The sequence below is a fragment of the Ailuropoda melanoleuca genome, chromosome 4, assembly GCF_002007445.2.
Source record: "Ailuropoda melanoleuca isolate Jingjing chromosome 4, ASM200744v2, whole genome shotgun sequence".
NCBI lineage: Eukaryota > Metazoa > Chordata > Mammalia > Carnivora > Ursidae > Ailuropoda > Ailuropoda melanoleuca.
In genome coordinates, this window is record NC_048221.1 from 16,278,598 (window position 1) to 16,306,593 (window position 27,996).

The 27,996-nt window shown below is 46.5% G+C and overlaps 1 protein-coding gene across 9 annotated transcripts in view; it reads right to left on the bottom strand.

Moving 5' to 3' along the window:
- The window catches only part of KIF9 (kinesin family member 9), a 49,233-nt gene that overhangs the window by 19,604 nt on the left and 1,633 nt on the right, over window positions 1–27,996 (bottom strand). For 3 of the 9 annotated variants that reach the window (XM_034658213.1, XM_002912769.4, XM_034658217.1), the window contains 11 exons: window positions 24,285–24,382; window positions 22,472–22,637; window positions 20,393–20,499; window positions 18,385–18,609; window positions 11,980–12,063; window positions 11,778–11,870; window positions 10,575–10,722; window positions 9,469–9,533; window positions 7,171–7,248; window positions 1,168–1,236; window positions 317–421 (listed from right to left, as the gene is read on the bottom strand). In XM_034658213.1, coding sequence (XP_034514104.1) covers window positions 317–421; window positions 1,168–1,236; window positions 7,171–7,248; window positions 9,469–9,533; window positions 10,575–10,722; window positions 11,778–11,870; window positions 11,980–12,063; window positions 18,385–18,609; window positions 20,393–20,499; window positions 22,472–22,637; window positions 24,285–24,377 — 1,233 coding nt within the window. In that variant the 5' untranslated portion in view covers window positions 24,378–24,382. Of the gene's footprint in view, window positions 1–316; window positions 422–1,167; window positions 1,237–7,170; window positions 7,249–9,468; window positions 9,534–10,574; window positions 10,840–11,777; window positions 11,871–11,979; window positions 12,064–18,384; window positions 18,610–20,392; window positions 20,500–22,471; window positions 22,638–24,284; window positions 24,383–26,359; window positions 26,378–27,996 lie in introns of those variants that run through there. The other 6 variants (XM_034658215.1, XM_034658214.1, XM_034658216.1 and 3 more) reach the window with 6 other exon arrangements.

The following is a 27,996-nucleotide window of genomic DNA, read 5'->3' on the forward strand; positions in this document are numbered from 1 at the left end:
GACGTCACTCAGCAAAGAGACAACTGAGCTGGGATGTGATCCAGAGCAGCCTGGCTCCAGGGACCACACCTGTGCCCACAGTGATGGACCACCCACCGTGTGGTCAAGGCAGGTCAAGGCTACTGGCCACTCTGAGGGGCACACCCATCCTTGTAACCCTAAACATGGATGCTGAGGCCTCGGTAGGCTGTAGGGTCCAGCACCACCCACCCCATGCCCACTACACCCACTCGGTGTGAGGTTCCAAGGCCAGCACAGCACAAGTGGGGGGGTGCGCAGGATAGGGAGGGCGTGGTCCCGAGGAGAGGCTCCTTACGTCAATCTCGTCCAGCGTCCCCTCCAGGTACCTCCGCACCTGGGAGTTGATCTCAGCGATCTGGATTTCATCCATGGGATCGTAGTTCACGAGGGTGCGGTTGGCCTGGGAGGAGGATGAAGAACATGTCAACAAGCTCCAAACACCTGAGCCCAAAAGGGGCATCAGGGGTCATTCTGAGGACCAAGGTGGGGAGGTTGGACACAGGCCCTGGCCACCTAAGCCAGCTCCATTCCCTTGACCATTGGGTCTTGACCAGGTGCTCGGGTCACAGAGGGACAACTGGGTCTCAAGAGCTGTGTGACATGGGCTTGCCGCTCAAGCAAGGGGGCTCTGCTGGCTGAAACTCAGCAGACTGTGTAGCATGAGGGCCATGGGAGGCGGGTGGCTGCCTCTGCCTTGAGAGGAACCCTGGACCAAATGTAGGCCCAGGCAAGCCACCAGAGATCTTCCTGTTCCCACCCTCTGCCCTCAGGGCCCTCTGCTGCTGCCCCTCCCCCACTGCCCAATCTGCCCCACCTCCCCCGACCTTGACAATCATGCTGTCCGATCCTGCCCTACCTGCCTGGTACCTGGCCCCTGACTCTCATTCTCCTGTCAACTGTCTGCCTCCGCCTCCGCTCCCTGATATCTGACACCCCCGCCCACTTCCTCCTGCTCTTCCAGTATCCCTGCCCACCAGGCGTCCCTGCTCCCCAGCCCCTCTAACCCCCAAGTCTCCCTGCCTACTTGGCCCTCCTACCCATCTGGTCCCTGTCCACCCAGTCCTCTGCCCACCTGGTACCTTGACCCCAGTCCCTCTAGCAGTCCGGCCAGCCCCTCACCCCAGACCCCTGCCTCTAGTCCCTTACCAGGCTGTCATGGATGGCCAGCTCCTGCTTGAGCAGCGCCAGCTCCTTCTCCAGGTTCTTGACCATTCGCTGCCAGGAAACATAGTTTGGGATGGGGCAGGAAGGACGGTCAGAGAGGCCACCCTGCCTCTTCCACATCAAGCCCACAATTCCCCAACCTATGCCTGGACCCTACGGCCCCTCCTGGAAACCCATGGGGTGTGGGTCAGTATCTGGACATTCCCTCCCCCCTGGCGACTTTTCCCCAACTGGGGTGAGTTTAGGGTCTTCGGGGGTCTCAGCAGTCCCCTCGCCTCTGTCTCTTACAGCAGAGGAGACAGAACAGAGTGAGCACAGGAACCCACAGGGCAACCTCACACCCCAACTCCCAGGAGCTTCAGATCTCCAGTCTACCAGGGTGACGCCCTCTCAGTGCAGCCCACTGCCTCCAGGATGCTTTCCAAGCACATCCTTCCCGACCACTGCACAAACACATCACCGTTCCCTGCTGCTAACCACGTACGTCACCTCTAATATTTTTGTTGCTACAAACAACACTACTCAACGTTTTTGTCCTTTTTTTTATCTTTGTGTCTTTCCAGGTTTCTGTGCCCCATTACTTCTTCCCTGCTGTTCCCCCCCAGCTCATTCCAGTCCCACCAAATTGGCACACTCCCGCCTCTGCCTTGCCTGTCCCCTCTGCCTGGGGACACTCTTCCCCCAAGTATTGCCCTGGCTCACCCCCGCACCTCCTTCAAGTCTTTGTTCAAAAGCTTCTAAATTAGGCACACTTCAATCACCCCACGGAAAACTGCAATCCCCTCCCCACCTCCACACCACCACTCTTTTGCAAATCTTGCTCTAATTTTTTTCATAGCACCTATCACCAACATACCCTAGAGCAGTGCTGTCTAATAGAACTTTCCGTAATGACGGAAATGGTCTATATCTGTGCCGTGAGCTACATGTAGCTACTGGACACTTGAAATGTCACTAGTGTGACCAAGAAAGTGAACTTTTAATTTGATCTAACTAATTTAAACAGCCCCAAGCAAGTAGCAGTTACTGTACTGGACCGTGGAGCTCTAGAACTTACCTATTTTTTTTTAATGTCTAAAAAAATCTTTAAAGAGAAATTGTATGCAGGCATACCTCATCTCATTGCACTTTGCCTTACTGAACTTCCCAGATACTGCATTTTTTAGAAACTGAAGGTTTGTAGGCAACCCTATGTCAGGCAAGTCTATTTGGTACCACTTTTCCAAAAGCATTTGCTCACCTCATGTCTCTGTATCACATTTTGGTTTTGGTTTTTTTTAAAGATTTTATTTATTTATTTATTTGACAGAGATAGAGACAGCCAGCAAGAGAGGGAACACAAGCAGGGGGAGTGGGAGAGGAAGAAGCAGGCTCATAGCGGAGGAGCCTGATGTGGGGCTCGATCCCATAACGCCGGGATCACGCCCTGAGCCGAAGGCAGATGCTTAACCGCTGTGCCACCCAGGCGCCCCTCTGTATCACATTTTGGTGATTCTCACAATATTTCAAACCTTTTCATTATTATTATATTTGTTATGTGATCTGTGATTAATGATTATGACTCACTGAAAGCTCAGATGATGGTTAGCATTTTTAGCAATAAAGTATTTTTTAACAGTTTTTTACGTTTTTTTTTTTTTTTTTTTTTTTTTTTTTTTTTGGCGTAGCCTCCCCGCCCAGCATGGAGCCCAACGTGGGTCTTGAACTCATGACCCTGAGATCAAGACCGGAGCTGAAATCAAGAGTTGGATGCTCAACCAACTGGGTCATCCAAGTGTCCCAAAGATAAAGCATTTTTAAAGTATGTACAATTTTTTTTAGACACAATGCTACCGCACACTTAATAGACTACAGTACAGTGTAAACATAACTTTTATAGGCACCGGGAAACCACAAAATTCATCTGACTTATTTTATTGTGATAGTCACTGCATTATAGTGGTCTGGAACTTAACCCACAATCTCTCTAGGGGTATATTTAAGGTGCACAACATGATATACATATATACAGTGAAATGATTACTATAGTCAAGTTAATTAACATATCTATCTCCTCACCTAGTGACCGTTTTCCTGTGTGTCTTAAGAGCCTCTGAGATCTACTCTCTTGGCAAATTTCCGGTATACAATACGATATTATTAACTATGGCTGCCATTTTGGTACATTAGATCCCCAGAACTTATCCATTCCATAAATGAGAATTTGTGCCCTTTGACCAACATCTCCCCTTTCCTCAGCCCCTGCTCCCACTCTTCGTAACCATTGCTCTACTCCCTGCTTCTATTAATTTGACCTTCTAGGTTTCACATACAAGTGAGATCATGCAATATTTTTCTTTCTGTATCTGGTTTATTTCACTTGGTGTAATGTCCTCTGGGTCCAACCATGTTGTTGCAAATAGCAAGATCTAGACTCACTTCTTTTTTTCTTTATTGTTTATTTAAGTAATCTCTATACCCAACGTGGGGCTCAAACTCACAACCCCAAGATCCACATGCTCTCCCAACTGAGCCAGTCAGGCACCCCTAGACTCACTTATTTCTTATATTTATTATCTCTCTTTCTCTTCCACCCCCAGCAGACTGTCAGCTCTTTGAGGACAGAGATGTGTCCTCAAAGTTTATTTGTATACTAACACTCCAAGTGCTTCAAAAAGTGTCTGGCACATGGTTAAGTGCTCTGTAGAATTTAGGTGAATGAAGAAATGATATATTTTTAGAAACAATTGCTGAGTCATTTTACCGTTGATAGATACTGCCCTAGAGTCTTTCAGATAAGAGGCTCAAGGGATTTTAGGCTGAGAACTTCACTGTGAACAGGGCTTCCTTCAGTTGTCAAAAATGGCCACTTGAGGGAGCCCCTGACAACTGGATCCTGGGACTGGTGACCAAAGCTGTGACCAGTCTGCAGCAAGAGGTGACAGAACCCTAGCATCCTGGTGGCTCTGTGGCAATTCAGGGCACAAAGCCTGGGACTCAGAGCATATGACTGGGGTCCAAATCCTGGCTCTCCCCTCTGGGAAGCCCCAGGATGGTCCCTTTCAGGTAGTTTTCTTAAGAGGTCAACGGGAGAGGCTTGGTCGCCAACCCCTCCTCTCAGCTGAGGGATCTCCGCTCTGGAAAAGATATCATGCCCCAGCTACGGAAAGTCTGGCTGCACTGTTGAGGGCCCCCAGCAGGATGACTGTCCGGTATGGCACGGGGAGCCAGGTTTAGATCTCTGGGCCAGTCAGGTGAAGTGGGGAAATGGGCCACCTGCTCCCAGGGTAACCAGCCTCCACGTGACATCCCGAGAGCATAGGAGCTGCTTCTCCGAATGCCTGGCAGACTTAGTGGCCTTCGCCTTCCTCCCTGTACTGACTGGAGAAACTGCTCAGAAACACAGGGCTGAAGTAGCAGACCCCACAGAACAGGGCTGACCGGCTCTTTTTTTTTGTACCCCAAGTGGAACACAAAACCTGCCAACTCCTTTAAAGATCAGGGACATTTTCTGGATGGAATCAGCACAGGCTCACGTAAGTTTCCCGATGATCAGGGGTTTTCAGCATAAACATCATGAGGATAATTCAGAAAGTTCTGCTTAAGTAGCATACCATACTAGGCGCGGCGCTCGGCCCAGGAAGCTTCCCTCATTGACCCCGCACCCCCACCCCCACCCCTGGCGGCCTGCAAGTGCTCTCTTCTCTCAGCAGAACAGAACACCAAGTGTCTCTCTGCTGCCTGTTTATGCCCGAGGCTCGCAACATTTACACCCCCTCACAGAACCACAGACTCACAGAGTGGGAGGGTCACTGGAGTTCACCAGTCCAACCCCTAGTTCATAGGTGAAAACCCCGAGGCTCAGAGAAGACTGGTGGCAGAGGCGGACCAGGAACCCAGTGCCCCGCCTTACGGCCAGCCCCACCACCAAGGAAATTCCACGGAAGCTACCCCACCTGCCTTGAAAACAGGCATCTATGCTGAAGACGGTGCTAAAAATAATACAGGTAGTCTGGCTATAGTCCAGGCAACGGGGCAACCGAAGTCATTTCTCAGGTCTCTCTCAAGAACTCATGCTCATAAATTCTGATCATAAAGGTGATAAACACGGTCACGCTGGATGACACGGAGACTTGGTTGGCCAGGACCAACAATGCAGATTTCCAAGCAAAAATTACATGGAAGGGATGGAAGTGCTTGCTGTCCTGTGCAACGCCCACCCAGCCAGGTTCGCGCGTGGCGATGCGGGGCTGCTGAGCTCAGAGAACACCAGGTGAGAAAATTAATGAAAATAAATAAAACCTCCAAGCTACAGAAAAGCATAGCAAATAACGCCATGAAACCTGGGAAGACCACCCCAAAACCTGACTTTAGGAGCACGCTGCCCTGTTGGCTTCAGTTTTTTCGTTTTTTGTTTTAAGAAATAAAACACGGCAGGTATATGGGAAGCTCCTGTGAACGTCACTCCAAGTCCATGCCCCCTGACATCCCAGAGGGAACCCCCAGCCTCGCTTTGGTCTTTCAACCCCCATGTTCTTTTTCTTTTACTGCACTCGCATCTATCCATTAATGATACTCAGCTTTGCATGTTTTTAGACTCGGTGGAAATGACAGAAGCTAGCATTTGGCCCGCTGCAATCCCATGTGAGGTTATCGATGCTAGCAGCTCGAACCCCGGCTCCCTCCCTCCGTCACTCACTTAGCTACTCTCCTATTAATTAGCGGCTACTGATCAGGGCCCCAACTTCTCACTACACAATAAGCAGTGCGAGCTCCGTCTGTACGTATGCGAAGAATGCCTCTAGACTGTCCACCCAGAAAGGGACACTGCTTAAGGGGTTTCTCCCCGTTATCGTATTCTTCACAACATCTCTTTGAGAGTGGATTCTGCTCCTTCTCCGGTTTACAATCAAAGACACTGAGGCTTAGAATGGGTTAGCATCTCACTGAGGCTAGACAGCTGATGGAAGGAGAGCAGGTGGCTGCACCAGGACAGCCCAATGGGGCGGCCAGTGGTTCTCAAGCGTGGCCCCAGAACAGCAGCAGCAGCAGCACCAGCAGCACAGCAGGGAACTTACTAGAAATGTGAATCCTTAAGCCTCACCCCTCCACCAATGGAATCAGGAACTCAGTGAATGGGTCCAGTGACCTGCTGTTCCAGAAGCCCGCCTGGGATTCGGATACTGGCGCGTGTTTGAGAGCCACGGCTCTAACTCATTCCCCTCCTCAGCCTCTAAGCCATGAGTTAGCTCCACAGAGCCGCAGGGATTTAGAATCTGGAAGGTTTAATTAACTGCTTTGTCATGAGCTTAGGGCACGCATATGCCCGTCTCTGGTAACCATGATTCTACAAGCATCCTAAAGGAAAGCCAAATTATTGGTAAATGAGTTTTGCTTTGGCGAGATGTTGCCAAAATGCTCTCCCAAGCAGCTGTATGGAGGACACTCTGGCTAGAAACAGACATGCGCTCCTGTCTCTGCAGATGCTCACCATCGTTTTCCATCGTCAGAACAATTCTAGCTCTGGCTAGTCTGAGGGTGGAATTCCACTGAGCTTTCAACCTGCTTTTCCCTGGTTAATGCTGATGCTGAGCACGCCTTCTGGTTGGTCAGCTGTGCTTGCTTAGAGGGATCATACAGGCTGGGAGGAAAGAGGTTTCTTGTGACATAACCAAATGAGTCTGAGAGTTGGTCCACACTTACTTAACTCTGAAACAGTTTGCTCTAGGGAACTCTCATATAGAAGCCCCGGGTAGTCAGAGGCCCTGAAGCCTCACACATGAACTGGGTGGTAACCTGATCTAGCCCTTTCACCTGTGTGCTGGCCCCCTAGGCGGTCTCCAGGGACTCTGATGACTCTGGCCTGTCCCAGAGTGTACGGACCGACCCAGGATTGCATGCGTATCTTTAGTTGCGGCAGGAAGGGAAGCCAGGCTTGTGCGACCCAGGCAGCAAACCCACACACCTTCTCCACAGTGAGACACCTGCCCACAAGCCCCTTAGTACCTCAGCATCGTACTTTTCATTGATGGCAGGCTCCGTGGTGACCAGCTTCATCCTGCTGGCGAACCGCAGTGAAGACAGCTGAAAAACAGATCAGACAGATCTCTATGTCTTTGGCCAATTGCTTGTGGGTAGAGATATTTACAAAGCAGATCAAAGGAGCCCACCAGGGAATATGAATCTTTGCATATAGATATACTCCAAAGTGAAGTGTGGGGTCTCCTTGGGGGTTCCACCCGAGTCCCTCCAGAGGGGCGGCTAGGCAGGGGTAATTACGTCTGGAGGCCCATGAGGCAGCCGCATAAGTAGGCACTTGAGAAACAGCCCCGATGCTCCATTACACTGATGCTACATGAGAGGTAGAGGGCTGCTCCCTGGCAGTGGGGAACAGCCAGTGGTAGCACAAGGCGGCCCTGAGATCCCAGCCTCACACCATGTCGTGCTGACTCGCAGCCCTGAAACGGAAGCAGACTTGGGGGGGGTCACCCAGGAGTGACCCAGAAGAAGGCCTGGAAGGGCTCTTCCTCCAAGCAGTCTGGTCTAGTGGTTAAGAACTCTACCGCTGACCAACTGTGCAGCCTCAGACAGGTTTTGGAACTTCTCTGTAAAGTTGGGGAGAGCTGCCTCGCAGACCTGGGAGGCTCAGTGAAGCAGTATGCAACATGTTCTCTACAGAACTGGCCCACAGAGAGCCCTCAGGAGGGGGCCCCTGTCGCTGCAGCCGGAGCCGCTTCTGTGTGGGCTGGAATCAGGCTCTCCTGCTCCAAGCACAGCAGCAAGTGTGGCCAGGACTCCCTCGCTGTATCTACTCCCACATGTATTACAAGCAATGTCACTGAATAAAGCGACATGATCCTTGCCAGGAACCATGTAAAAGTTTTCAAGCATTTGAAAAAGAGAATCATTGGCTTCCACACCCCAGTATGCCCTTGTCCCAAACCCCTGAGGCCCCTCCAAGAGCAACTCTGGACTGTGGGCTCCATCCTGGGTCACAAAGCTCTGGGGATGACAGGTACCAGGAGAGCGGCTGCCTGCACAGGTGACTGTCTCAGGGGTGGGGATAAGGAGAGGGGGGCCTTCCACTGTCTTGGAGGGCATTTCTTAACAAGGCAGGCAGGGGGCCCAATTTTCACATGGCTCCTCTAGGGGTTCACCCGTGCTTTGTCATGCTATGAGACCGGGAGCCTTCCTCTGGGGATGCTGCCTGCACGTCAGCAGGAGCTCCCTCCTGGGATCCCAATTCCCAGGGCACACTCTCTGGACGCAGGGCTGGTCCCTAATGCAAGAACCTGGGAGGCCCTGCAGTGTGCCTGGAAAGGACCCATTTCACCTAAGTGGATTCTCCAGATGACCGAAGCTTGCCCTAAACATCCACACTTAACAAAACAAAAAATCTATGGAGAGCTTTCCAAATCTGCGTTATTTATGATGAGTGGCCCTTCAGAGGAAGAAGGGAGCCCCCGCTGGGGTGCCCAGCTGTGTGAGCTCACCTGTGTCACCACCCCAGCCATCAGGGCCCATGTGGGCCACCATGTAACCTCTGCCATTTTTCCTCCCCCTCTACTTCCCGAGCCCTCCCATGCAGTGGCCAGATGTTCCTGGGACGGCCCACACCTTTGGGCCCACAGTCCCCTCTGCCAGGAGCATCTCTGCTTTCTGTACCACACATCCTTTACCGCTAGTCGGCTCAGTGCCCACCTTCCGCACTCCAGTTTCAGGAAAAGTCCCTCTTCCTCTGAAGGGCACCTTCATCTGGGCCTCTCACGTTCCTGAGGGCCATGGCAAGGAACTCCGAGGTCTAATGCCACAGGTAACTCACCTCTACCAAGCTTCTCCTCCCAGAACCCCCCACCACCCTACACACAGTACATGCCTAACACCTGTCAGCTCACACCGGCCTTATAACCACAGCCTGGAACCTGTGGTGCTTCTAAGATTTTTAAATGTATAATTATGAAGAACAAGAAATCAGCTGTCCTAGATCCCAATTCACAGGAGCAGCACCCCAGGCAGCATGGTGGTCCTTACCCCCTGCGAAACGCTCCTCACGCAGGCCCCCACGCTGTGCCTGCTTCCTGCCTTGTCTCTTCCTCAGGACAGCCTCTGCCCCTTGGCACTTGGTATGTGGTTCCTGCCTGAGCCTCCTGCAGCAATTTTGGCTGATTCATCCCCTGGATCCCTTCCCTCTTGACAACGTCTATGGCTAAGTATGCCAGCTTAACCAGCCCAGAGCCAGCCTTACCCAGCCCTGGAACCCATGAGAAGGATTCCAAGTAGGCCGCATGGGCTGTCCTTACGTACCGTCTCTTCTAACTGGGCGGCTTCTCCATAGATGTTCGTCAAGAGGACCATATTGCAATTTCCCCCTGCAGAAACCAGGACACAGAAGGGCCATGAACCATGTGGGTTTTCTGCCAAGAGATTCCTTTAACCTGGGGGTGGGGGTCTGTTATGGATTGAGTGTTTGTGTCCTGTCAAAATTCCTATGTTGAAGTCCTATCCCCTAGTGTGATCGCATCTGGAGATGGGGCTTGCAGGAGGTAATGAGGTTTACATCCTGAGGGTAGAGCCCCCATAATGGGATTAGTGCCCCTATAAGAAAGAGAGACCAGAACTCTGTCTCTTTCTGGTCCCTCTCTTCTTTCTTTTTCTCTGCCATGTGAAGGCACGGCAAGAAAGCAGCCGTCTACAAGCCAGAAAGTCCTCACCAGGAACCATCCATGCCAAACCTTATCTGGGACTTCCCGTCTCCAGAGCCGTAAGAGATCAATGTTTGTTGTGTAAGCCCCCCAGTCTGCGCTGCTTTGTTATGGCCACCCGAGCTGACTCAGACAAGGTCACAGGGGACACATCCAAGCATGTATGAGGCTGGAGGAGGGAAGGGAAGGGGAGCGGGAGGAAGAGCAGAGGAAACATGGCATGAGGAGGGAGGGACAGGGGAGAGGGCTGTGGGCCAGGGCTTTGCTCCTGGTGGCACTCCATGAATAATCAGACAGCTGTGACTGTGCCATCAGGCCCAACATGAAAGCCTGGGGACACAGGATGAAAAGACACAGCCCCTGCTCCTCTGTCACGGAGGCCGTAGGGGAAGAGAAGGTGGCATGGGAGAGGCCCACCGCAGACTTGAAGGCCCTGAAGGATTCTGCCAGGTTTAGGGATGAGGGGAAATAAGAAGGTATTCCCAGAAGAGGCAAAAGCTTCAGCAAAGGTGCTGAGGAACAGCACTGCACACCGTGGGTGACAGAAGGGGGTACCACGCATGCTTCTGCCTTTTCAGCTGTGTCTGTGTCAGGGGTCACCGTGAAAAGGCCCCAGGGAAGTGCAGGCTGGCGGCAGGGAGCAATTCCATGATCACCAGTAGCTAGGCCAGCCTGTCCTTCCTCCCGGGGTACCGACCGCACCCTCACCTAACGAGTCCTTCAGGGCGTGGGTGAGCTTGCACTGCCGGAAGGGGATGTGGTCCCGCTTCTGGTCCCCCAGGGCAATGATGGCCTGCTCCAGGAATGACAGCGACTTGTTGATGTAGGTGGCTTCCTTCAGCACGCGGCCCTCAGACTACAAACCAAAGGTCAGGTCCACTTCACGCCAAATGGGGAGGCTGCCCCATGGAGAACGCTGCAGGTGGGTGGCAGCTTATGGGTGGAGGCTTATGATCCCAAATCCATCACGATGCTGAAACGGGGCTCGTTAGCAGGTGGGTGGCCAGGCCAGAGCCTCCTTCCCAGAGCCAGCTCTTCTCTCGTGGGACTGTATCCCATCTCGGGCTAACGCTCATACTCCCAGGAATGCTCATGCAAATCTTCATGGGAGCGTATGTTTGAGTATGAATATTTACGTGAATATTCATAGGAATACTCAGGAATCACACCAGTATGAATGCGCATAGAAATATTTGTGCAGATACTTGAGCAAATCATCCGGAGGCTACCATACACGCAAAAGCACTTAGACAAATGCACATAGGTGGGGCACCGGGGTGGCTCAGTCAGTTTAACTGTTGGACTCTTGATTTCGGCTCAGGTCATGATCTCAGCATCTTGGGATCAAGCCCTGTGTCGGCTTCTATGCTCAGCATGGACTTTGCTTGTCCCTCTCCCTCTGTTCCTCCCCCCTGCGCACACGATCTCTCTCTCTCCCCCTCCCTATCTCTAAAATAAATAAATCTTAAAAAAAACGCACATAGGAATGCTCCCTGCATACTCCGGTCAATACTTATGCTACTACTCACACTCCTATGAACATCTGAGACGGAACACTCACTGAAAGACTCGTGTGAACACTCACCCTCCTACACAGAGAAAAGCTAATACCAGCACAAAGTATCTATGGAGCCTTTACTGAGGGCCCAGCGCCTTGCTAAGAACTTAGGGGCCATCATCTCATTCCATGTTTACAAAAATCCCATTGGGTAGAACAGCCACTACGTGGCTGCTGTCTCACCTCTACTAATTCTGTCCCCCCAGCTCCACAAGGTCAAGCCCGCATGCTCTAGTGTGCCTAGCTGAGGACTGGGCTCACAAATGCCCCATGAGCGATGGCCCATGTGCACGGGCGCTACGCCAGAAACAGGTTGTGGCTTGTTGAGAAGGAGTTTCCTGCTACCCACTTACCCCAGACTTCCCCAGCCTTTCCGAGCCCGCTAGATCCACCAAGTTAATTTTGGAAGTGATGTACTTTTCGTCTGATAAAGTCCGTGAATGGGCCTACGAAACATCCAAACAGAGGTTAGACGTTACAGGGAGGAGCTTCTGCCACAGCAGGCCCTATGGGACAAGGCTACCCTTCTGGGCTATTCTAGGAGCTCGCGCTCACCTCCACATAGATGGTGAAAATGCAGTGTGACCTGGATGAGTTTTTGTTCATCGTGTGGGAGGCTATAATCCTGTTGGTCTCTCCCTGAAGAGGAGGGGGAACATAGACAACAGTTTGAAAAATTAAAATAATAAGGCGTTCGGGTCATTTTTCAACTATACCGACAGCACAAGTGATTTCATGTTACTGCAATCAAACCTTCCAGAGAAATCTCATTTATAAACTAGTAGAACGGGAGACCAACTGGAGTCCAGCCCTAGACCTTCACCCTCTGCTAGGGATGTGTGAATTTGTAGAGCTTTCTGAAAAGCAAAGTAACAATAAGAATTAAGAGTCTTAGAGGGATGCCTGGGTGGCTTAGTCAGTTAAGCATCTGCCTTCAACTCGGGTCATGATCCCAGGGCCCACATTGGGCTCCCTGCTCGGCGAGGAGTCTGCTTCTCCCACACCCTCTGCCCCTCCCCCCTGCTTGTGCCTTCTCTCTCTCTTTCTATAATAAATAAAATCTTTTAAAAAAATTAAGAGTCTTAGAAATGTTCACGAATACTGACTCACAATCAACCTACGTGTTCACTGATGAGGAAATGGTCCGTCTGTAGAATGGAATGTCCTACAGCCAGGAAAATGTTGACAAACATTTTTTTAATCATAGAGAAACGCAGAATCCAAAATCATAGCAAACTAACTTCAATGGCACATTAAAAGGATCATCTACCATGACGATGTGGGACTCATCCCTGGCACGCAAAGACGGTTCACCACATGCAAACCCATCGAGGTGGTGCACCACAGTAACAGAATGAAGGGTAAAATCATACAACTGGACAATCTAAAGAATGCAAAAGCACTCATACAAGAAAGTATACACAGATGCTTTCCAATAAGATGTTCAGAATGGTCACTTCTAGGTTGGGGTTTAGAGGTCATTTCTTTATTTTTTTCATTTTTTTAAAAGATTTTATTTTTAAGTCATCTGCACACCCAACATGGTCCTCGATCTCACAACCCCAAGATCAACAGCTGCATACTCCACCAACTGAGCCAGGCAGGTGTCCCCATGTATTCTGTTTATATAGGTTTGTGTTTTCATATTTTCATAGTGAACATGTTATTACTTTTTTTTTAAAAAGATTTTATTTATTTGAGAGATGAGACAGCACGCATGTGCACATGTGTACGTGGAGTTGGGGGGGGCGTGGCAGAGGGAGAAGCAGACTCTGCACTGAGCCGAGAGCCCAACATGGGGCTTGATTCCAGAGCCCTGGGATCATGACCCGAGTCAAAGGCAGATGCTTAACTGACTGCGCCACCCAGACACCCTAGTGAACATGTTATTATGAAAAATTTAAATTTAAATTTAAAATTTAAAAAAATTTTAAAATTATGAAAAATGAATAATTCATATTTTTAAACGGATAGCAGGCCCTTGCTTCTAATTCACAGGATTGGGCCCTATGACCAGAATACACTTAAAGATGTGGTGGAAACAGCTGTTCTTAGGAGAAAAAGGTCCTTGTGGGAGGGACTCCAGTCCCCTTAAAGGCCCCAGAGAAATGCTCTGAACAAGTCCCAAAGCAGTGATGACAGGGCCCCCTGGGGAGAGGAGGGGAAGCCCTGAGCTATGGAGCAGACCTGGCTGACCCCCTGGCTGACGCCCGTGTCCACGTCTCTACAGCTTCTCACTGTCACCTGACGTAGGACTTGCATCGTGGCTCGACAGCTGTCCAGCCTTACCCAGTTCCCTTCTTGCTTCCTTGACACAGGAACTTCCCCTCATAAGACCTTCACACATTTCATCCCATCTTGGCATCTGCTTCTCAGAGAACCCATACTAACATACTTTGAAAAGACTGTTGAATAGACTGACAGTTGACTTCTCACTACTAACGATGGAAACCATAACTTTGCAATGATGTCTTTGATATGGTAGAAGCGAACAAATGCCAAAACAGAATTTTACACACAGCAAAAATATCTCTCGAGATTGAGGATAAAATAAGGACATTTCAAAACACAAGAAACTCTTTGTCACCAGCATGCTCACTGTAAAGGATGTAGAACAGAAAGAAGGAAAACGTTCTCCAGTGGAGCACTATGGAGAAAAGAGAGGAAAAGCAATGAAAGTGGTAAATATGAGGGTAAATGTAAAAGAATGCAGACTATATAAAACATTAATAATGATGCCCCTGCAGAGTCAAAAAACAAAAATGTAAAAGACAAGGCGACAATCCTAAGGTTCTTACAGAATCCAGAAGAAGGAAAGGTTTATGAACTTTAGATTTTGCGAGGTTTTATTTTAAAATAATTATAACACAAATCAAATGGTAAAGTTATAGTAAAACATAATATTACAATAAAATGACATTTTATTTTGATCCACAGGAAGTTTCAAAGCAATATATAGGCCGGTCCTCTGTACCCTTCACTCACCCTCTCCCTGTGATAATATCTTGCAAAACTACAGCACAATATCAAAGCCAAGAAGCTGATACTGGTATAATCCACAGAGCTTATGCAGACTTCACAAGGTAGGTATGCTCATTTGGGTGTCTATGTATGTGTGTATTAGCTAAATGTGCAAGTTGTTATTTCTAGGATAAACTGAGAGAGCGGGAGAATATAAATATAAATATAAATATGAATGAACATATAACTTCTAAGTTAGTAGAGGGGGAAATAAGAACAATGAAAAATTAAATATCCAATTAAAAAGAGGGCAGCAGGGCCCGGGTGGCTCAGTCAGTTAAGCGTCTGCCTTTGGCTCAGGTCATGATCCCACGTGGGGCTCCCTGCTCAGTGGGGTGTCTGCTTCTCTCTCTCCCTCTGCCCCTCCCCCTCCATGCATGCTCTCTGTCTCAAATAAATAAAATCTTTACATAAATAAATAAATAAATAAATTTAAAAAAAGAGGGCAAAACAGGTAAGAAAAATAAATGTAGAACAAATGGAGCAAAGAGAAAGCGCACAATAACACGACAGATGTATAACCAACTATATGAGTAATTTACATTGAGTGCAAGCAGAATGAAATGCTTCAATTAAATGCTTCAATTAAAAGATAAATACTGTCAGACCACCAAGACTGAATTATGATGAAATAGAAAGTATGAATAGACCAACTACTAGTATGGAGATTGAATCAGTAATCAAAAACCTCCCAACAAGTAAAAGTCCAGGATCAGATGACTTCACTGGTGAATTCTACCCCTGGACTTTTTTTTAAAAGATTTTAAAAGATTTTATTTATTTACTTGAGAGAGAGAAAGTAAAAGAGAGAAAGAGAGCACATAAGTGTCCGGGACGAGCAGAGAGAGAGAGAGGGAGAAGCAGACTCCCTGCTGAGCAGGGAGCCTGATGCCGGGCTCAATCCCAGGACTCTGGGATCATGACCCAAGCCGAAGGCAGATGTTTTTTTGTTTTGTTTTCTTTTTTTAAAGATTTTATTTATTTGACAGAGGGAGAGACAGTGAGAGAGGGAACACAAGCAGGGGGAGTGGGAGAGGGAGAAGCAGGCTTCCCGCTGAGCAGGGAGCCCAATGCGGGGCTCGACCCCAGGACCCTGAAGGCAGACGCTTAATGACTGAGCCACCCAGGCGCCCCTCTACCCCTGGATTTTTAAAACAAAATCCTTTTATATGCTTTTTATATGAAAAGCCAAAACAAAGAATTCACATACAATTCAATTAACCTAAAATTAAGAATTTTTGTTCATCAAATAACACATAGAGAGGAAAAAAAGAAGCCGCAGAAAATATAAGATATTTGCAATACATATAATTGAAAAAGAATTAGTTTTCAGAGTATATACAAAATTCATGCAGATAAGTAAGAGAAAGAAAAAAGGACATCTGTTAAAAAAAAAAATTCCAAAATAGGAAAAGGGAAATTCAAATGGTCAATAAGCACATGAAAAGATCCTTAGTTTCATTAGTAATGAAAGATGAAAACAGAAGACCACAGTGGGAAACACCACACACCAGCCAGATGGGTCAAAATTTTAAGGTCAGAATACTTGGGATTCTGATAACCTGCTGTGCAAGTGTACCATTATGGAAAAGAGTTGGCATTGCCTAAGAAAACTTAAGACACACATACTCAATGACCCATAATCGCAGTCCAAAAATTCATGCTACGTGCACCAACAGATATACAAGAACGTTCCCAGTGGCATTGTTTGAAATATCCCCCGAATTAGGAAAACCCAAATGTCTATCAGAAGAGTGGATAGCTAACTTGTAGTATATTCAGTCAATGTAATACAATGATAATGACAATGAAAAATATACAGCAAGAACCCATATGAATTTCACATAAAAAGTAGATAAAAGGGAAAAGTAATCAGACAGAATTCACCCTACGTGATTCCTTTTATATAAAAAATTTCCAAAAAATTAAAGTATGCTGTTGGAGGAAACACGGGTGGTGTGCTAGAGGTGATAAAGGTATAAAGAAGACCAATGAGGGGCGCCTGGGTGGCACAGTTGGTTAAGTGTCTGCCTTCGGCTCGGGTCATGATCCCAGGGTCCTGGGATCAAGTCCCACATCAGGCTCCTTGCTCAGCAGAGAGCCTGCTTCTCCCGCTGCTTGCCACTCCCCCTGCCTGTGTGCTCTCTCTTTCTGACAAATAAATAAAATCTTAAAAAAAAAAAAAGACCAATGAAATGATCACAAGTCAGGAGAGTGGTTACGACTAAGGGTATGAATAAATACTTATTCATGATTAAAAACTCTTCCCAACCTTGGACCTTCTTTAACCTGAAGACACCAAAAACCTACAGCAAACATTTTTAGTCATGGTGAAATGTTGGGAGCAGCAAGAAGACAAGCATGCCCTCACTGCTGCCTCCTGAGATGCTCTCCTCCCCGTAGATGCAAGGGCTCCAGGTGTAAATCACCCATGACTACACCTCTGTGACTTTTTAAGAAAGTTTTATTGACACATAATTTAAATAGCATAAAATTCTCTGCTTTAAGTATATGATTCAGTGTTTTGTTTTGTTTTTTTTTTAGCAAATTTACAGAGTTGTGCAACCATCACCACGATCCTATTTTAGAAATGTTGTGTAACTTCAAAAAGTTTGCTGGGCCCATCTGCAACCATTTCCCACTCCTTCCCCCGGGGGACTGCTAATGTGCTATCTCTAAAGATGTGTCTATTGGGACATTTCAAAAGAATGTAATCATTCATACAGTGTGAATCTTTTGTGTTTCTTTTATTGAGCATTTTTTAAAAGACTTTATTTATTTATTTGACAGAGAGAGAGGCGGCAAGAGAGGGAACACAAGCAGAGGGAGAGGGAGAAGCAGGCTCCCAGCGGAGCAGGGAGCCTGATGCGGGGCTCGATCCCAGGACCCTGGGATCATGCCCTGAGCTGAAGTCAGACGCTTAACGACTGAGCCACCCAGGCGCCCCATACTGAGCATTTTTTTGAGATTTGTCCACATTGTAGCATATATCAGTACTCCATTTCTTTTTATTGCTGAATAGTTTTCCATCATACGGATGTACCACATTTTGTTTATCCATTCACCATTGATGAATATTTTGGTTATTTCCAGTCTTTGGCTATTATGAATAATGCTGTTATAATATTTGCCTACAAGTCTGTTTGAACACATGCTTTCACTTCTCTTGGGAAAATACCTAGGAATAGAATTGCTAGGTCCTATGATAAAATCAATGTTTAAATTTTTAGGAAACTGCCAAAATGGTTGCACATTTCAGCAACAATGTATAAGAGTTCCAACCTAGGGGCACCTGGGTGGCTCAGTCAGTTAAGTGTCTGCCTTCAGCTCAGGTCATGATCTCAGAGTCCTGGGATCGAGCCCCTGCACCCAGCTCCCTGCTCAGTGGGGGAGTCTGCTTCTCCCTCTCCCTCTGCCCCTCCCCCCCATACTCACTATCTCTCAAATAAATAAAATCTTTAAAAAAAAAAAAAGAGTTCCAACCTATATGACTTTTAAAAGAGTAGCATACACTGGGGAATTTATAGATTTGTAAGAGCTCTTATATACTTAAGGATGTTAATCCTTGTTTTTTTCTATACTACAAATACCCATGATTTCATGTTAACTGAAAAAAAGGACAATTTCGACTAAGTTAAGAAAAAAATTGCCTGGGAAAAAAAGACTGGAAGGAAATAAGTCAAATATACATTATTGTTGCTGTATGTAGGAAACAAGACGAGTGAATTCTTTTTTTGTTCATGTATTTTTTTCTTTACTATCTGAACTTCCTAAAAGAGCATATATTAATATTCATTCTGATTATCAACATAAGTAAAAAACTAAGAAGGAGGGAGGGAGGAAAAGAAAAAAGGGAAGAAAAGAAGGGAGGGAAGGAAGGAGGGAGGGAGGGTGGAAGGAGAGAAGGAAGGAAGGGGCCTTTAGACTTGGTCATCTCACCTCAAAAAGGAGGCTGAAGGCATCCTCCTCCTGACTTGTAAGGTGGACTGACAAGCCTTTAACGAAGACCCCTTGAGGGTTTTCCACAATGGTCATTGGTGTGACTGACGGTCCGACATAGGGCAGAGTGGACAGGAGATCAAATAGACTCTCGTTGTAGATTTCCAGGTAGGAAACACGCACAGTGATGGCATGTGTGGGGCGTTCTTCAATCATCCTAAAAACCTAGATGGGGGATTGGACAGTAGTCACCAAGAGCAAAACTCCAATGACCAGTGTCAGAAGGGTTCTGACCTCAGCAGGGAACATCAAGAAGTACAATAAAAAAATCTTTGTCCTAAAAGAATTTACAGTCTAGCTAGCATGATGGTCAACATCATCAACAATGACTACTATTAGTCTATTGAGTGATAATTATTATCGTGTAGTTTTTTGAGGCCTGACTTAACAGATTGAACAGCCCCATGACGATGAATGGAAAAGACTCTGGAGTGAAGATCCCTTATTTTATGGGGTCTCACCACACGGACACCTCTTTCACATCCATTACTTAATTCCATTCTCACAACTCCCCTGTGAATGAAGCAGGGCAGGGGCAATACCCATCTGTGGAAAGCTCCATGCAATGAAATTATTTGTCTATGATCACTCAGCTACTGAGAGAAGCCAAGCCCAAACTCAGCCTTCCCAGCTCCTAATACCCTCCCTGATACTTATAGGCAGGTGACTTTGGACTGGTCTTTTCCCCTCTCTGGACCTTAACTTTCTTAACAGTCAAATGGGCGGTGGGGGTTGGACTGGATGATCCCTGAGGCCCCCACCCTTCTCTAACAGTCTAGGTCTGTGCTGTCCAACATGGTAGACACCAGCCACAGGCGATTGCTAAACACCTGAAATGTGGCTGATGCAAATGAGGGACTGAATTTCACATTTTATTTAATAGTAATTAATTTGAATTTTTAATTGTAATTTAAATTTCAAAGGGGCTCCTAAATTCAGTTACTGGTAAACTTTTCAGTATGTTTGCAACAACTTGGGTTTATAAACCTACTTTTTCAACTATAAATTTTATGATATCTAAATACAGATCAAGTATTCCTGATGAGTATTTAGTGTCTAAATGGAAATGGGCCGTAAGTACAAAATACACACTGCAAAGACTTGGTGTAAGAAAAAGAATGTAAAGTATCTCAAGAATTTTCATACTGACTACATGGGGAGATTATATTTTGCATTTACTGACATAAAATATATTATTAATATCAACTTTGCCTGTTTTATTTTTTAAGCTGTGGTTGCTAGAAAACACTTGCACTATATTTCCAAGGGGCAATGCTCGGATCCACTACTGAAGTCGGAGATGCTGAGATCCCGAAGCTTTGACAGCGGGGCATGAAGGAGATTGCTTCACCAGTCAGAACATGGGTGGTTTATACACTAGAGGGTCCTCTCCGTTTCTTATAGGACAGGGCTATAAAACCTCCAGGTGCTTTTGGGGAAAAGCCCTTTGCCTCCTACCTCCCAACAGAGGGTACTCACAGAACCCCAAAGGAAGGCCCCTCTGTCCTGTCTTCGGTCAGAGTTCCCAGACCCCCCAGGGCTGACTCAGTCCTGAAAGCTCCTGTTGTGCCTGCTTCTTCCCTTTGCTCTTTCTGGGGCTGTGGCAGTAGAAGAAGCCAGAGCAGGTCAGTAAGGAAGCTCTGTAAGAGTCCGGATTCCCCTCATTAAAACGAAGAAGGAACATGATTAGGACCTCCAAATTCTCAATTACAGGATCGCAGACCAGGGCAGAAGCAAGAGGCCAGTTGGCACGGCCTCACAAATGAGGAAGCTGGCTCTGCATGGGCTTGGGTCGGACTCTGAAACCCGAACTCCTGGTTTCCTGAGGCCTCTGCACCCACACCCCCTCAATGTGTATCCTGTGTCCGGTAGCAGGTCTGGGGTTGGCAGCAGCGGCGGTAAGAGGGGGGAACAAGTGTGACACCCTGCCTGTGGGCCCACTCTCTACCTGCTGGAGGGCACGAGGAAGGATCCCCCGGTGCTTGTAATTCTCAGTTGCCCCTGTCATGGTGTATGTCTTGCCGGCTCCTGTCTGCCCATAACACATGATGGTACCTGCAAATATGTGGAAGCACGTCTTGGTGATGTCCAGGAAAATAGCTCCGAGGACAGCTCTCGTATCCCCCAGCATGCCCGGTGCCAGCCTGGACCCTGGCGTGAAGGGGGCCATCAGGAGCAGCCAGGGACATGAGGAATTCCTGCCATGGCAGGGGGTGGGGGGGCAGGAAGGGAAACAGGGACATAAATGGTCAAAACACAGCTGGCTGCTCTGAATCTGGCCCATGTGGTGCTCTGCTGTTCCCTGTACCAAGAGAAGATCCCACCCTCGGGCTTCTGAGAAGAGCAGGGAATATCAGGCAACAGAGAAACTGGGAATTTTCCTAGACAGGTCAGGAGGGAGACAGAAACATTGAACTCCAGCCGTTCTGTAGCAAAGCCATGAACTGCCAGAGTCTCAGGCGTAAGCCTCCCTGGAGCTGGCCAGGCAGGAGGCAAGAAGCACTTTCAAAATCCCCAGGAAGAAATGGGCGTGGGAAGGGCATTTCCTGTTACTGGTGAGAATTCTCTGTAGACTGCAAGTTCCCACAGGATCAAACAGGGCTGCTAGTTGGTCGCATGTCACTTTCAGAAAAGACCACCATGATAGGTCCTAATTGGTCCTACCGCCCTCTCCAGGAAGACTTCCGTTTGCACCTCTCACGTCTATGAGGTCTACCACGACCACCGGGCACTAGGGTTCCCGTTCCCATCCCCCCTTCCTCCTGGCTTGGCCAGCCTGAGCCAGACCCATCCCAAACACTGCTTTAGGGTAACACTGGGCCACAGAAATCCGTGTCTGCCTTCCCCACACCATGGCTCTAGTTCCTGGGATGGGCAGGTTCTACACAAGGGGCTCTAACTCAGCATGGGAGCCGAGGTCAGAAACCGTGTCTACTAACACAAGTGTGCAGGAAGGAGTCCCTGCAGCTGGGCCTTGAGCCCATTTGTGATTCCACAGCACCCAGGGCCCAAGACTCTTAACCTCCTGGGCTTCTTACTTCCTCATCTTCTATCTCCTCAGGGCCATATTCCCTCAGGGTCAACGAGGACCACAGCTATGTATCACAAGCGGGAAACATTACAATGTGTGGGCATCAACACTAAACGGACTTTTAAATAGAAGACCTAAAACTTGCAGACAGGGAGCATTCCAGTCACATGGGCGAAGTTTACATACGGTGATAGATTCTTTCTACAGATTTTCAAGCAATCTCAGACTGAACTAGTTTGTAAAACTTTCCCAAGAAAGCTGCTTTTAATTTGTTAAGATGATCAAACTCTAGGGGTGCCTGGGTGGCTCCGTTAAGCGTCTGTCTTCAGCTTAGGTCATGATCCCAGGGTCCTGGGATTGAGCCCCCGCATCGGGCTCCCTGCTCCGCTGGGAGCCTGCTTCTTCCTCTCCCACTTCCCCTGCTTGTGTTCCCTCTCTCGCTGGCTGCCTCTCTCTCTCTGTCAAATAAATAAATAAAATCTTAAAAAAAAAAAAAGTGTCTGTTTCTTAAAAAAAAAAAAAAAAGACGGTCAAACTCTACTCCATTTTTTCATGCTCTACGTAAATAACCCTATACTACACTAGGAAGAGTAGACTGATTTTGCTGGTAGAATGAACGGAAGTAGCTCCTAGCAGGTAGGCAAGAGAAAAGCATTTGGACTCAGCCACATTCATAAGGACATTATCTTCCAAGCTAATGTTTGAGAGATCTGAAACAGAATAAGAGTTCAATCCCCATGACCTATAGAGAACCACAGGCATTGAATCTTCCTATGAAGGTAGGATTCCAGAACTTTGGATCAAGTCATGCTCACAATATCACCAAGCAAATAACCAGTTTTCCATCCTAAGAATTTGGAGATAGACAAAAAAGCAAACAGAAGTTAGCATGTGAGATTATCTTGTCTTTCATTCACCATAAAATACTTGCATTGCTATCTCCAGGAAGGGTTCTGTGGGTTCGTATGTAAAACAACCGACAATTAATTAAATTACCATTGTATCCGTCGAGGGCCTGAGCAACCACATCCTTCGCGACTGTCTCGTAAACCAAGTCCTGGGAGGCATTGTGGAGAACTCCATCCAGCTTGAACGACCAGTCTGTCTGCTTGTTATTGACAACTCCTCTCTGAAGATCTTTTTTTAAGTGAATATCAATGCTCTAGGAGGAGGGGAAGAGAGAGAGTTAGTGCTTTAGGAAACCAGTATGAAAAACTGGCTGCCAGCTGAGGCCTGACCTGGAGAAAATAGAGGAAGTAAACTTGAGGAAGAACAGAGACTCCCACCAACCGGCTGATATTCCAATGAGTTCTTTGGGATGGGAGAAGGAAGCTCCTGCAGGAAGGCCACACAACCCTCGAGGAGGAAGGATCAGGAGACTGGCGCACTTAACTAGTTTCAGGACTTGTCACCCTAGGTTACAGGGTGCTGTTTGCCTTGGTTCAAGCACATTTATCATGTTTCTATTGAACAAGCTTTAGACACCCTCACTAAGCACAGGGAGGCCTTGGATTAGGCCAGAGAGAACAGCGGGCTTGGTGACAGAGGCCTGGGCTTGGGCCACATCTCTTACATGCTACGGGCCATTTTGAGTAATGATGAACTAATAGCCACAGAAAAGGCTCTTCATGGCTTCTCAGACATAGCTCCTCACTGGTATTACAGCAAATCCAAGGTGCCTACCCACTTGTAATCAGCATATTTTCAGGTGTACAGATTTCTAAAATATATATATTAGATTTTGAGATCCCTCCAAAGCAAGCCACCATGGCAGCAGATGGGTTAGGAACCCATTGCATTAGATCAATGGTAGACTCCAATCTTCACTATGGGGACTTCTGATATAAAGAGCCCCTTGTTGGAATTTTTTTTTTTAAAGATTTTATTGATTTATTTGACAGAGATAGAGACAGTCAGTGAGAGAGGGAACACAAGCAGGGGGAGTGGGAGAGGAAGAAGCAGGCTCTCAGCAGAGGAGCCTGACGTGGGGCTCGATCCCGGAACGCCGGGATCACGCCCTGAGCCGAAGGCAGACGCTTAACCGCTGTGCCACCCAGGCGCCCCCCTTGTTGGAATTTTATCCTGGATGCCCTAATCCAGGAGTCAAGACACAGCCACATGTAGAAAAAGTACGATCAAGAAAGAGAGGCTTGGTCCATTTACATGTTAAATGCTCTGTGCTTCTATGTTCGCTGAAACCATGCCCAGCGTGAGCTTTTTTCTGACTGCCAAGACTTGCAAAGCTTGGGGAGTTTGCTCTTGAATTCTTCCCTTGAAGAACGTCTCACTGCTGCCCATAGTGGATTCACAGCTGTTTGCTGGATGAAAACAGGACTCTCTCAACCTGTCCCAAGCCTGTCATGGGCTTCAGAAAGGTTGTCAAGAGAGTGGTAAAGGGATGGGGACAGATAAATCTTTCCAGTTCTCTCGATAAGAGTTTCTCCCACTGGTTTGGTAAGTTTAACAGTTATCAACTTAAGACATTCTACCTGGACTCCCAGGGAGATTATGTAACAGATCTGATCACCAGAAAGTTTTACGAGCGTGGACAAAAGTCAGCTTTTCTGTATCAGATACAAGGATGAAGGTAAACGTATTAACCGAAAATGTACTTTAAAATGGAAGTTTCAAGAGTTTCCTCATCAAAAGCGATTCAAGGGGAGTGGTTTGGACTTGCTGGACTCTGGAGTCCATCTGAACTTTCAACAATTCTGTCTTGGTCCTTAAAGGCTGTTTGGAAACAGGGTCACGCTGTAGTGAGGGGGGACAGAGAGGACCAGGCCGGTGAAGGCAAGCACGTTCCACTTACTTTGTTGTCATCTCCGTATTTGATCATGTCATGAGCGAAGTCGTCGGTGGGTTTGACACGGACGAATGCATGAACTTTTTTCCTAGTGCCCATTCTAGCTACAAAGAAGAAAATAGTGCAACTTTCAGCAGGCATCATCAAATGACAATTAGCAGGGAGGTGTCACTCATGAAGAAGATCAGAACAGAAGTGACATGCTGTGTCTTCCTATCCCACCGAGAACCAGTCTTTCTTTTTACCCCCTAGCATGTCAGGGTTCTACCCACAGGACACTGCTCTACAAGCACAGGCACACCTACTTTACTGGCTGACTCATCATTTTCCACCCATGGCCCCCTAAGAGACACATATACAAGGCAAAAAGAATGCTCCCTGGAGTGGCCTCATCTTAGACTTGTTTCCTAAAACTGTTCTGTAACTGAGTTCACTTACGCTTTGCTTCATTCATTCTATTTTCCTCTAAAATACTTACTTATGAAATGCGTTTAAGCTAATTTTTTCTTCACGAACATACATTACTTCAGACGCAACGTCTCCTCTACCTCCATCTGACTGACTTAGACCAGAACAATGATCCCCTAGAAATATATTTAACCTAGCGCATAATCAAATATTCTTTCTTCTCTGGCAGTCCATTGAGAGAAAAAATAGTCCTCTACCTCCTCTTCTCCTCTCAAACCTAACTATGTTTTCTTTCAGGAGACACACTTAAGTTTGTCTTTCTTTATTTATACCATCACAAATAATGACCATGTGTAACAAAATGTGAAAATAAATGCTTGGGGTAGCTTCATGGACTAGGATGTCAGCTTACAGGTGTAAGGGTTAGAGACGGAGATCCAGGTAAGTGACCTTCCTACAATGTAAAGCTGTCCTATAATGGAAAAAACTCAAGCAAAGTCAAGATGCCAGCTAGCAGAGACGCTACCAAAGGGACTGCTGCATTGCAGAGAGAGTTAATAAATCTCTTAGATCCCGTCTGACTGAAGTATTTTATTAAAATTTTTAAAAATCGAGGGTATCTGAGTGACTCAGCTGGTTAAGGGTCCAACTCTTGGTTTTGGCTCAGGTCATGATCTCAGGGTCATGAGATCGAGCCCCACAACTGCGAGGAGTTTGCTTGAAATTCTTTCCTCCTCCCTCTGCTCCTCCCCCCACTCACATGCTCTCTCACTCTCTCAAATAAATAAAATCTTTTTTAAAAATTTAAAAATTGAATGATACAACCAAATGATAACTAATAAAGCTCCTATTTCATTGGATATCAGTCTCATTGGTAAAATCACACGAGGCCATCTCCTGAGAGTGACTGTGTAAAAATATTTAATACTAATTAGACAGAAAATTTTGGTTCCAGCATTGACATAGAGTGGAGAAGCAAAGACGGTTATTAAGCAGAAGGAGTGACTGTGCTCTTTTTATTGCTTTGAGAGGAACTTAAAACTTAGCTCTTCAGGATTCTCTTATATACTGATGACAAAGGATTAAATATTGAGAGAAAATGTCAAGAGTTCTAAGGAAAGCTAAGGAAAAATCAATCTCTAATCATCATCAATTGCATTAAACCTAGTTAAGTAATACTAGAAAACAAGATGAAAGTCGATGAAAATATATTAAACTTCATCGTTCTAAACTATTGGGGAAATTAACATAATACAATTTTAAGTTGTTCAGAGAGGAAACATTTCTCATTTTACATATAAGTTTTCCTAATATTGACTTAATATTTTTTTTCTTTCCTTCTTTTTCAAACAATGGGAAAAATATGATCAAGTGGTCTATGGTCGTATAGTCCTAACACTGGGCTCTCACATTTTGATAACTTCACTTTTATGGAACTATGCATATAAGAAAGAATGTTAAAAACTCATTTAGTGAGGCGCCTGGGTGGCTCAGTCGGTTAAGCGTCTGCCTTTGGCTCAGGTCATGATCCCGGGGTTCTGGGATCGAGCCCCGCATCGGGCTCCCTGCTCCGCGGGAAGCCTGCTTCTCCCTCTCACACTCTGCTTGCTTGTGTTCCCTCTCTCACTGTCTCTGTCAAATAAATAAATAAAATCTTAAAAAAAAAAACAAACCTCATTTAAGAGTTCATGTTCCAAAAGTACAAAACACACTTGGAATAGAGACTAAGGCCCGAGGGTTCGGCTATGCGCTGCATGGTATGCTTCTCTTCTGCCCTCCCTCTCAGAGTTAAACCAGTTCGATAAGAGACGAGGTATTTGCCACTACAATAAGCTGTACCTTCATGAGGCAGGAAAGAGGAGTTGAGGGCAAAGAAATTTCCTGGATATTTTTGAAAAACAAAACAAACAAAACACATAAACAACCAGCAAAGGCATTTGTTGAATTTATGAAGAGTTAGGGAAACACGAGACACATAGGAAGCTGATGCAATTTTACATTCAAATTGGAAAATAGCAATATAATGGTGATTAGAAAAAATAGCTTGCTTGAGCCACTGTAAAGAACCCTAACAAATCAACTGATACAACGCTTAATATTTTTAAAAAACGAATTGTTAAGACCTTTACTGTAAAGAAAAAGTCATGCATGACAGGGATTTCTTCTCTGAATTACAGTTAATTATTTCACTTTTTTTTAAAAAAAAAGACTTTCATTTATTTATTTGAGAGACAGAGAGCACAGAGGGAGAGTGAGAGGGAGAAGCAGACTCCCCACGGAGTAGAGAGCCAATCCCAGGACCCTGAGATCATGCCCTGAACCAAAAGCAGACGCCCAACCGACTGAGTAACCCAGGTGCCCCTAATTATTTCACTTTTTTAAAAAAGCACATTCAATAAAGAATATTAACGTTTTACATGTATTATCTAAGAGAGGTTCATTGAATGTTACCTGATTAAAAAAAAGATTACAGATTTTTAAAATATTAATGTCCCTCCACATTTCTAAATACAACTTGCAATGACCACTAGATTTCCTATTACAATTATATTAACTGTCATCGATGGCATTAAGTATCTCCACAGAAGCAAATTAAATAACACAGGCCCTGCCCTTTGTTTACCGTTTCAATAATGTTGACAAATCAAACTCTAACCCGTTACAAGGCCTTCAGATATCAAATCAAATAAGCAAACATGTCATTTTCATATTTGCCTACTGTAGACCTGTGTCCACTTGCTACATTCCTCAAGTAATTATTTCATGGAAGTCTTTTCCCAGCCACTATGGGACCATTCAGACCTTTTAATTTTTAGAAAATGGATCTGAAAGGTATTCAGGTGATCAAGGGTAATAATGGCTTATCCAATTTCAGTCAGAATTTTTGTCTGGAAAATTGAGCTGAAGGAATAAAAAGCCACAAATGGCTCTAACATGGATCCCAAATTGAGAAAAGTGAAGAGAAAAATATCAACTCCAAGTTCACTTTGATCTAGGCTATTGGGAAGTTGACAGTGGAGGAAGGTGTGTTTTGACACAAGCAAACTTACCCTCAATCTCTAAAGCTCTGGGAACCATTGCTCACACCAGTCTGAGGGCCCAGCCTCCTGCCCTGGGTGCCCTCTGAATGGAACCAGCCCAGGTGGCAGGTGCCCAGACCTCCCTCCTGGAAACCCCCACCCACCCAGCACAAAAACAGCACAGGAAAGCCCAAGCATGCCCTCCCCTCAGAATGGGGCCTGCAACTTGCCAACATGCACAAGCACATGCAGTCCCCCTATCTTCCCAAGGCCCGCCCCCTACTCACATC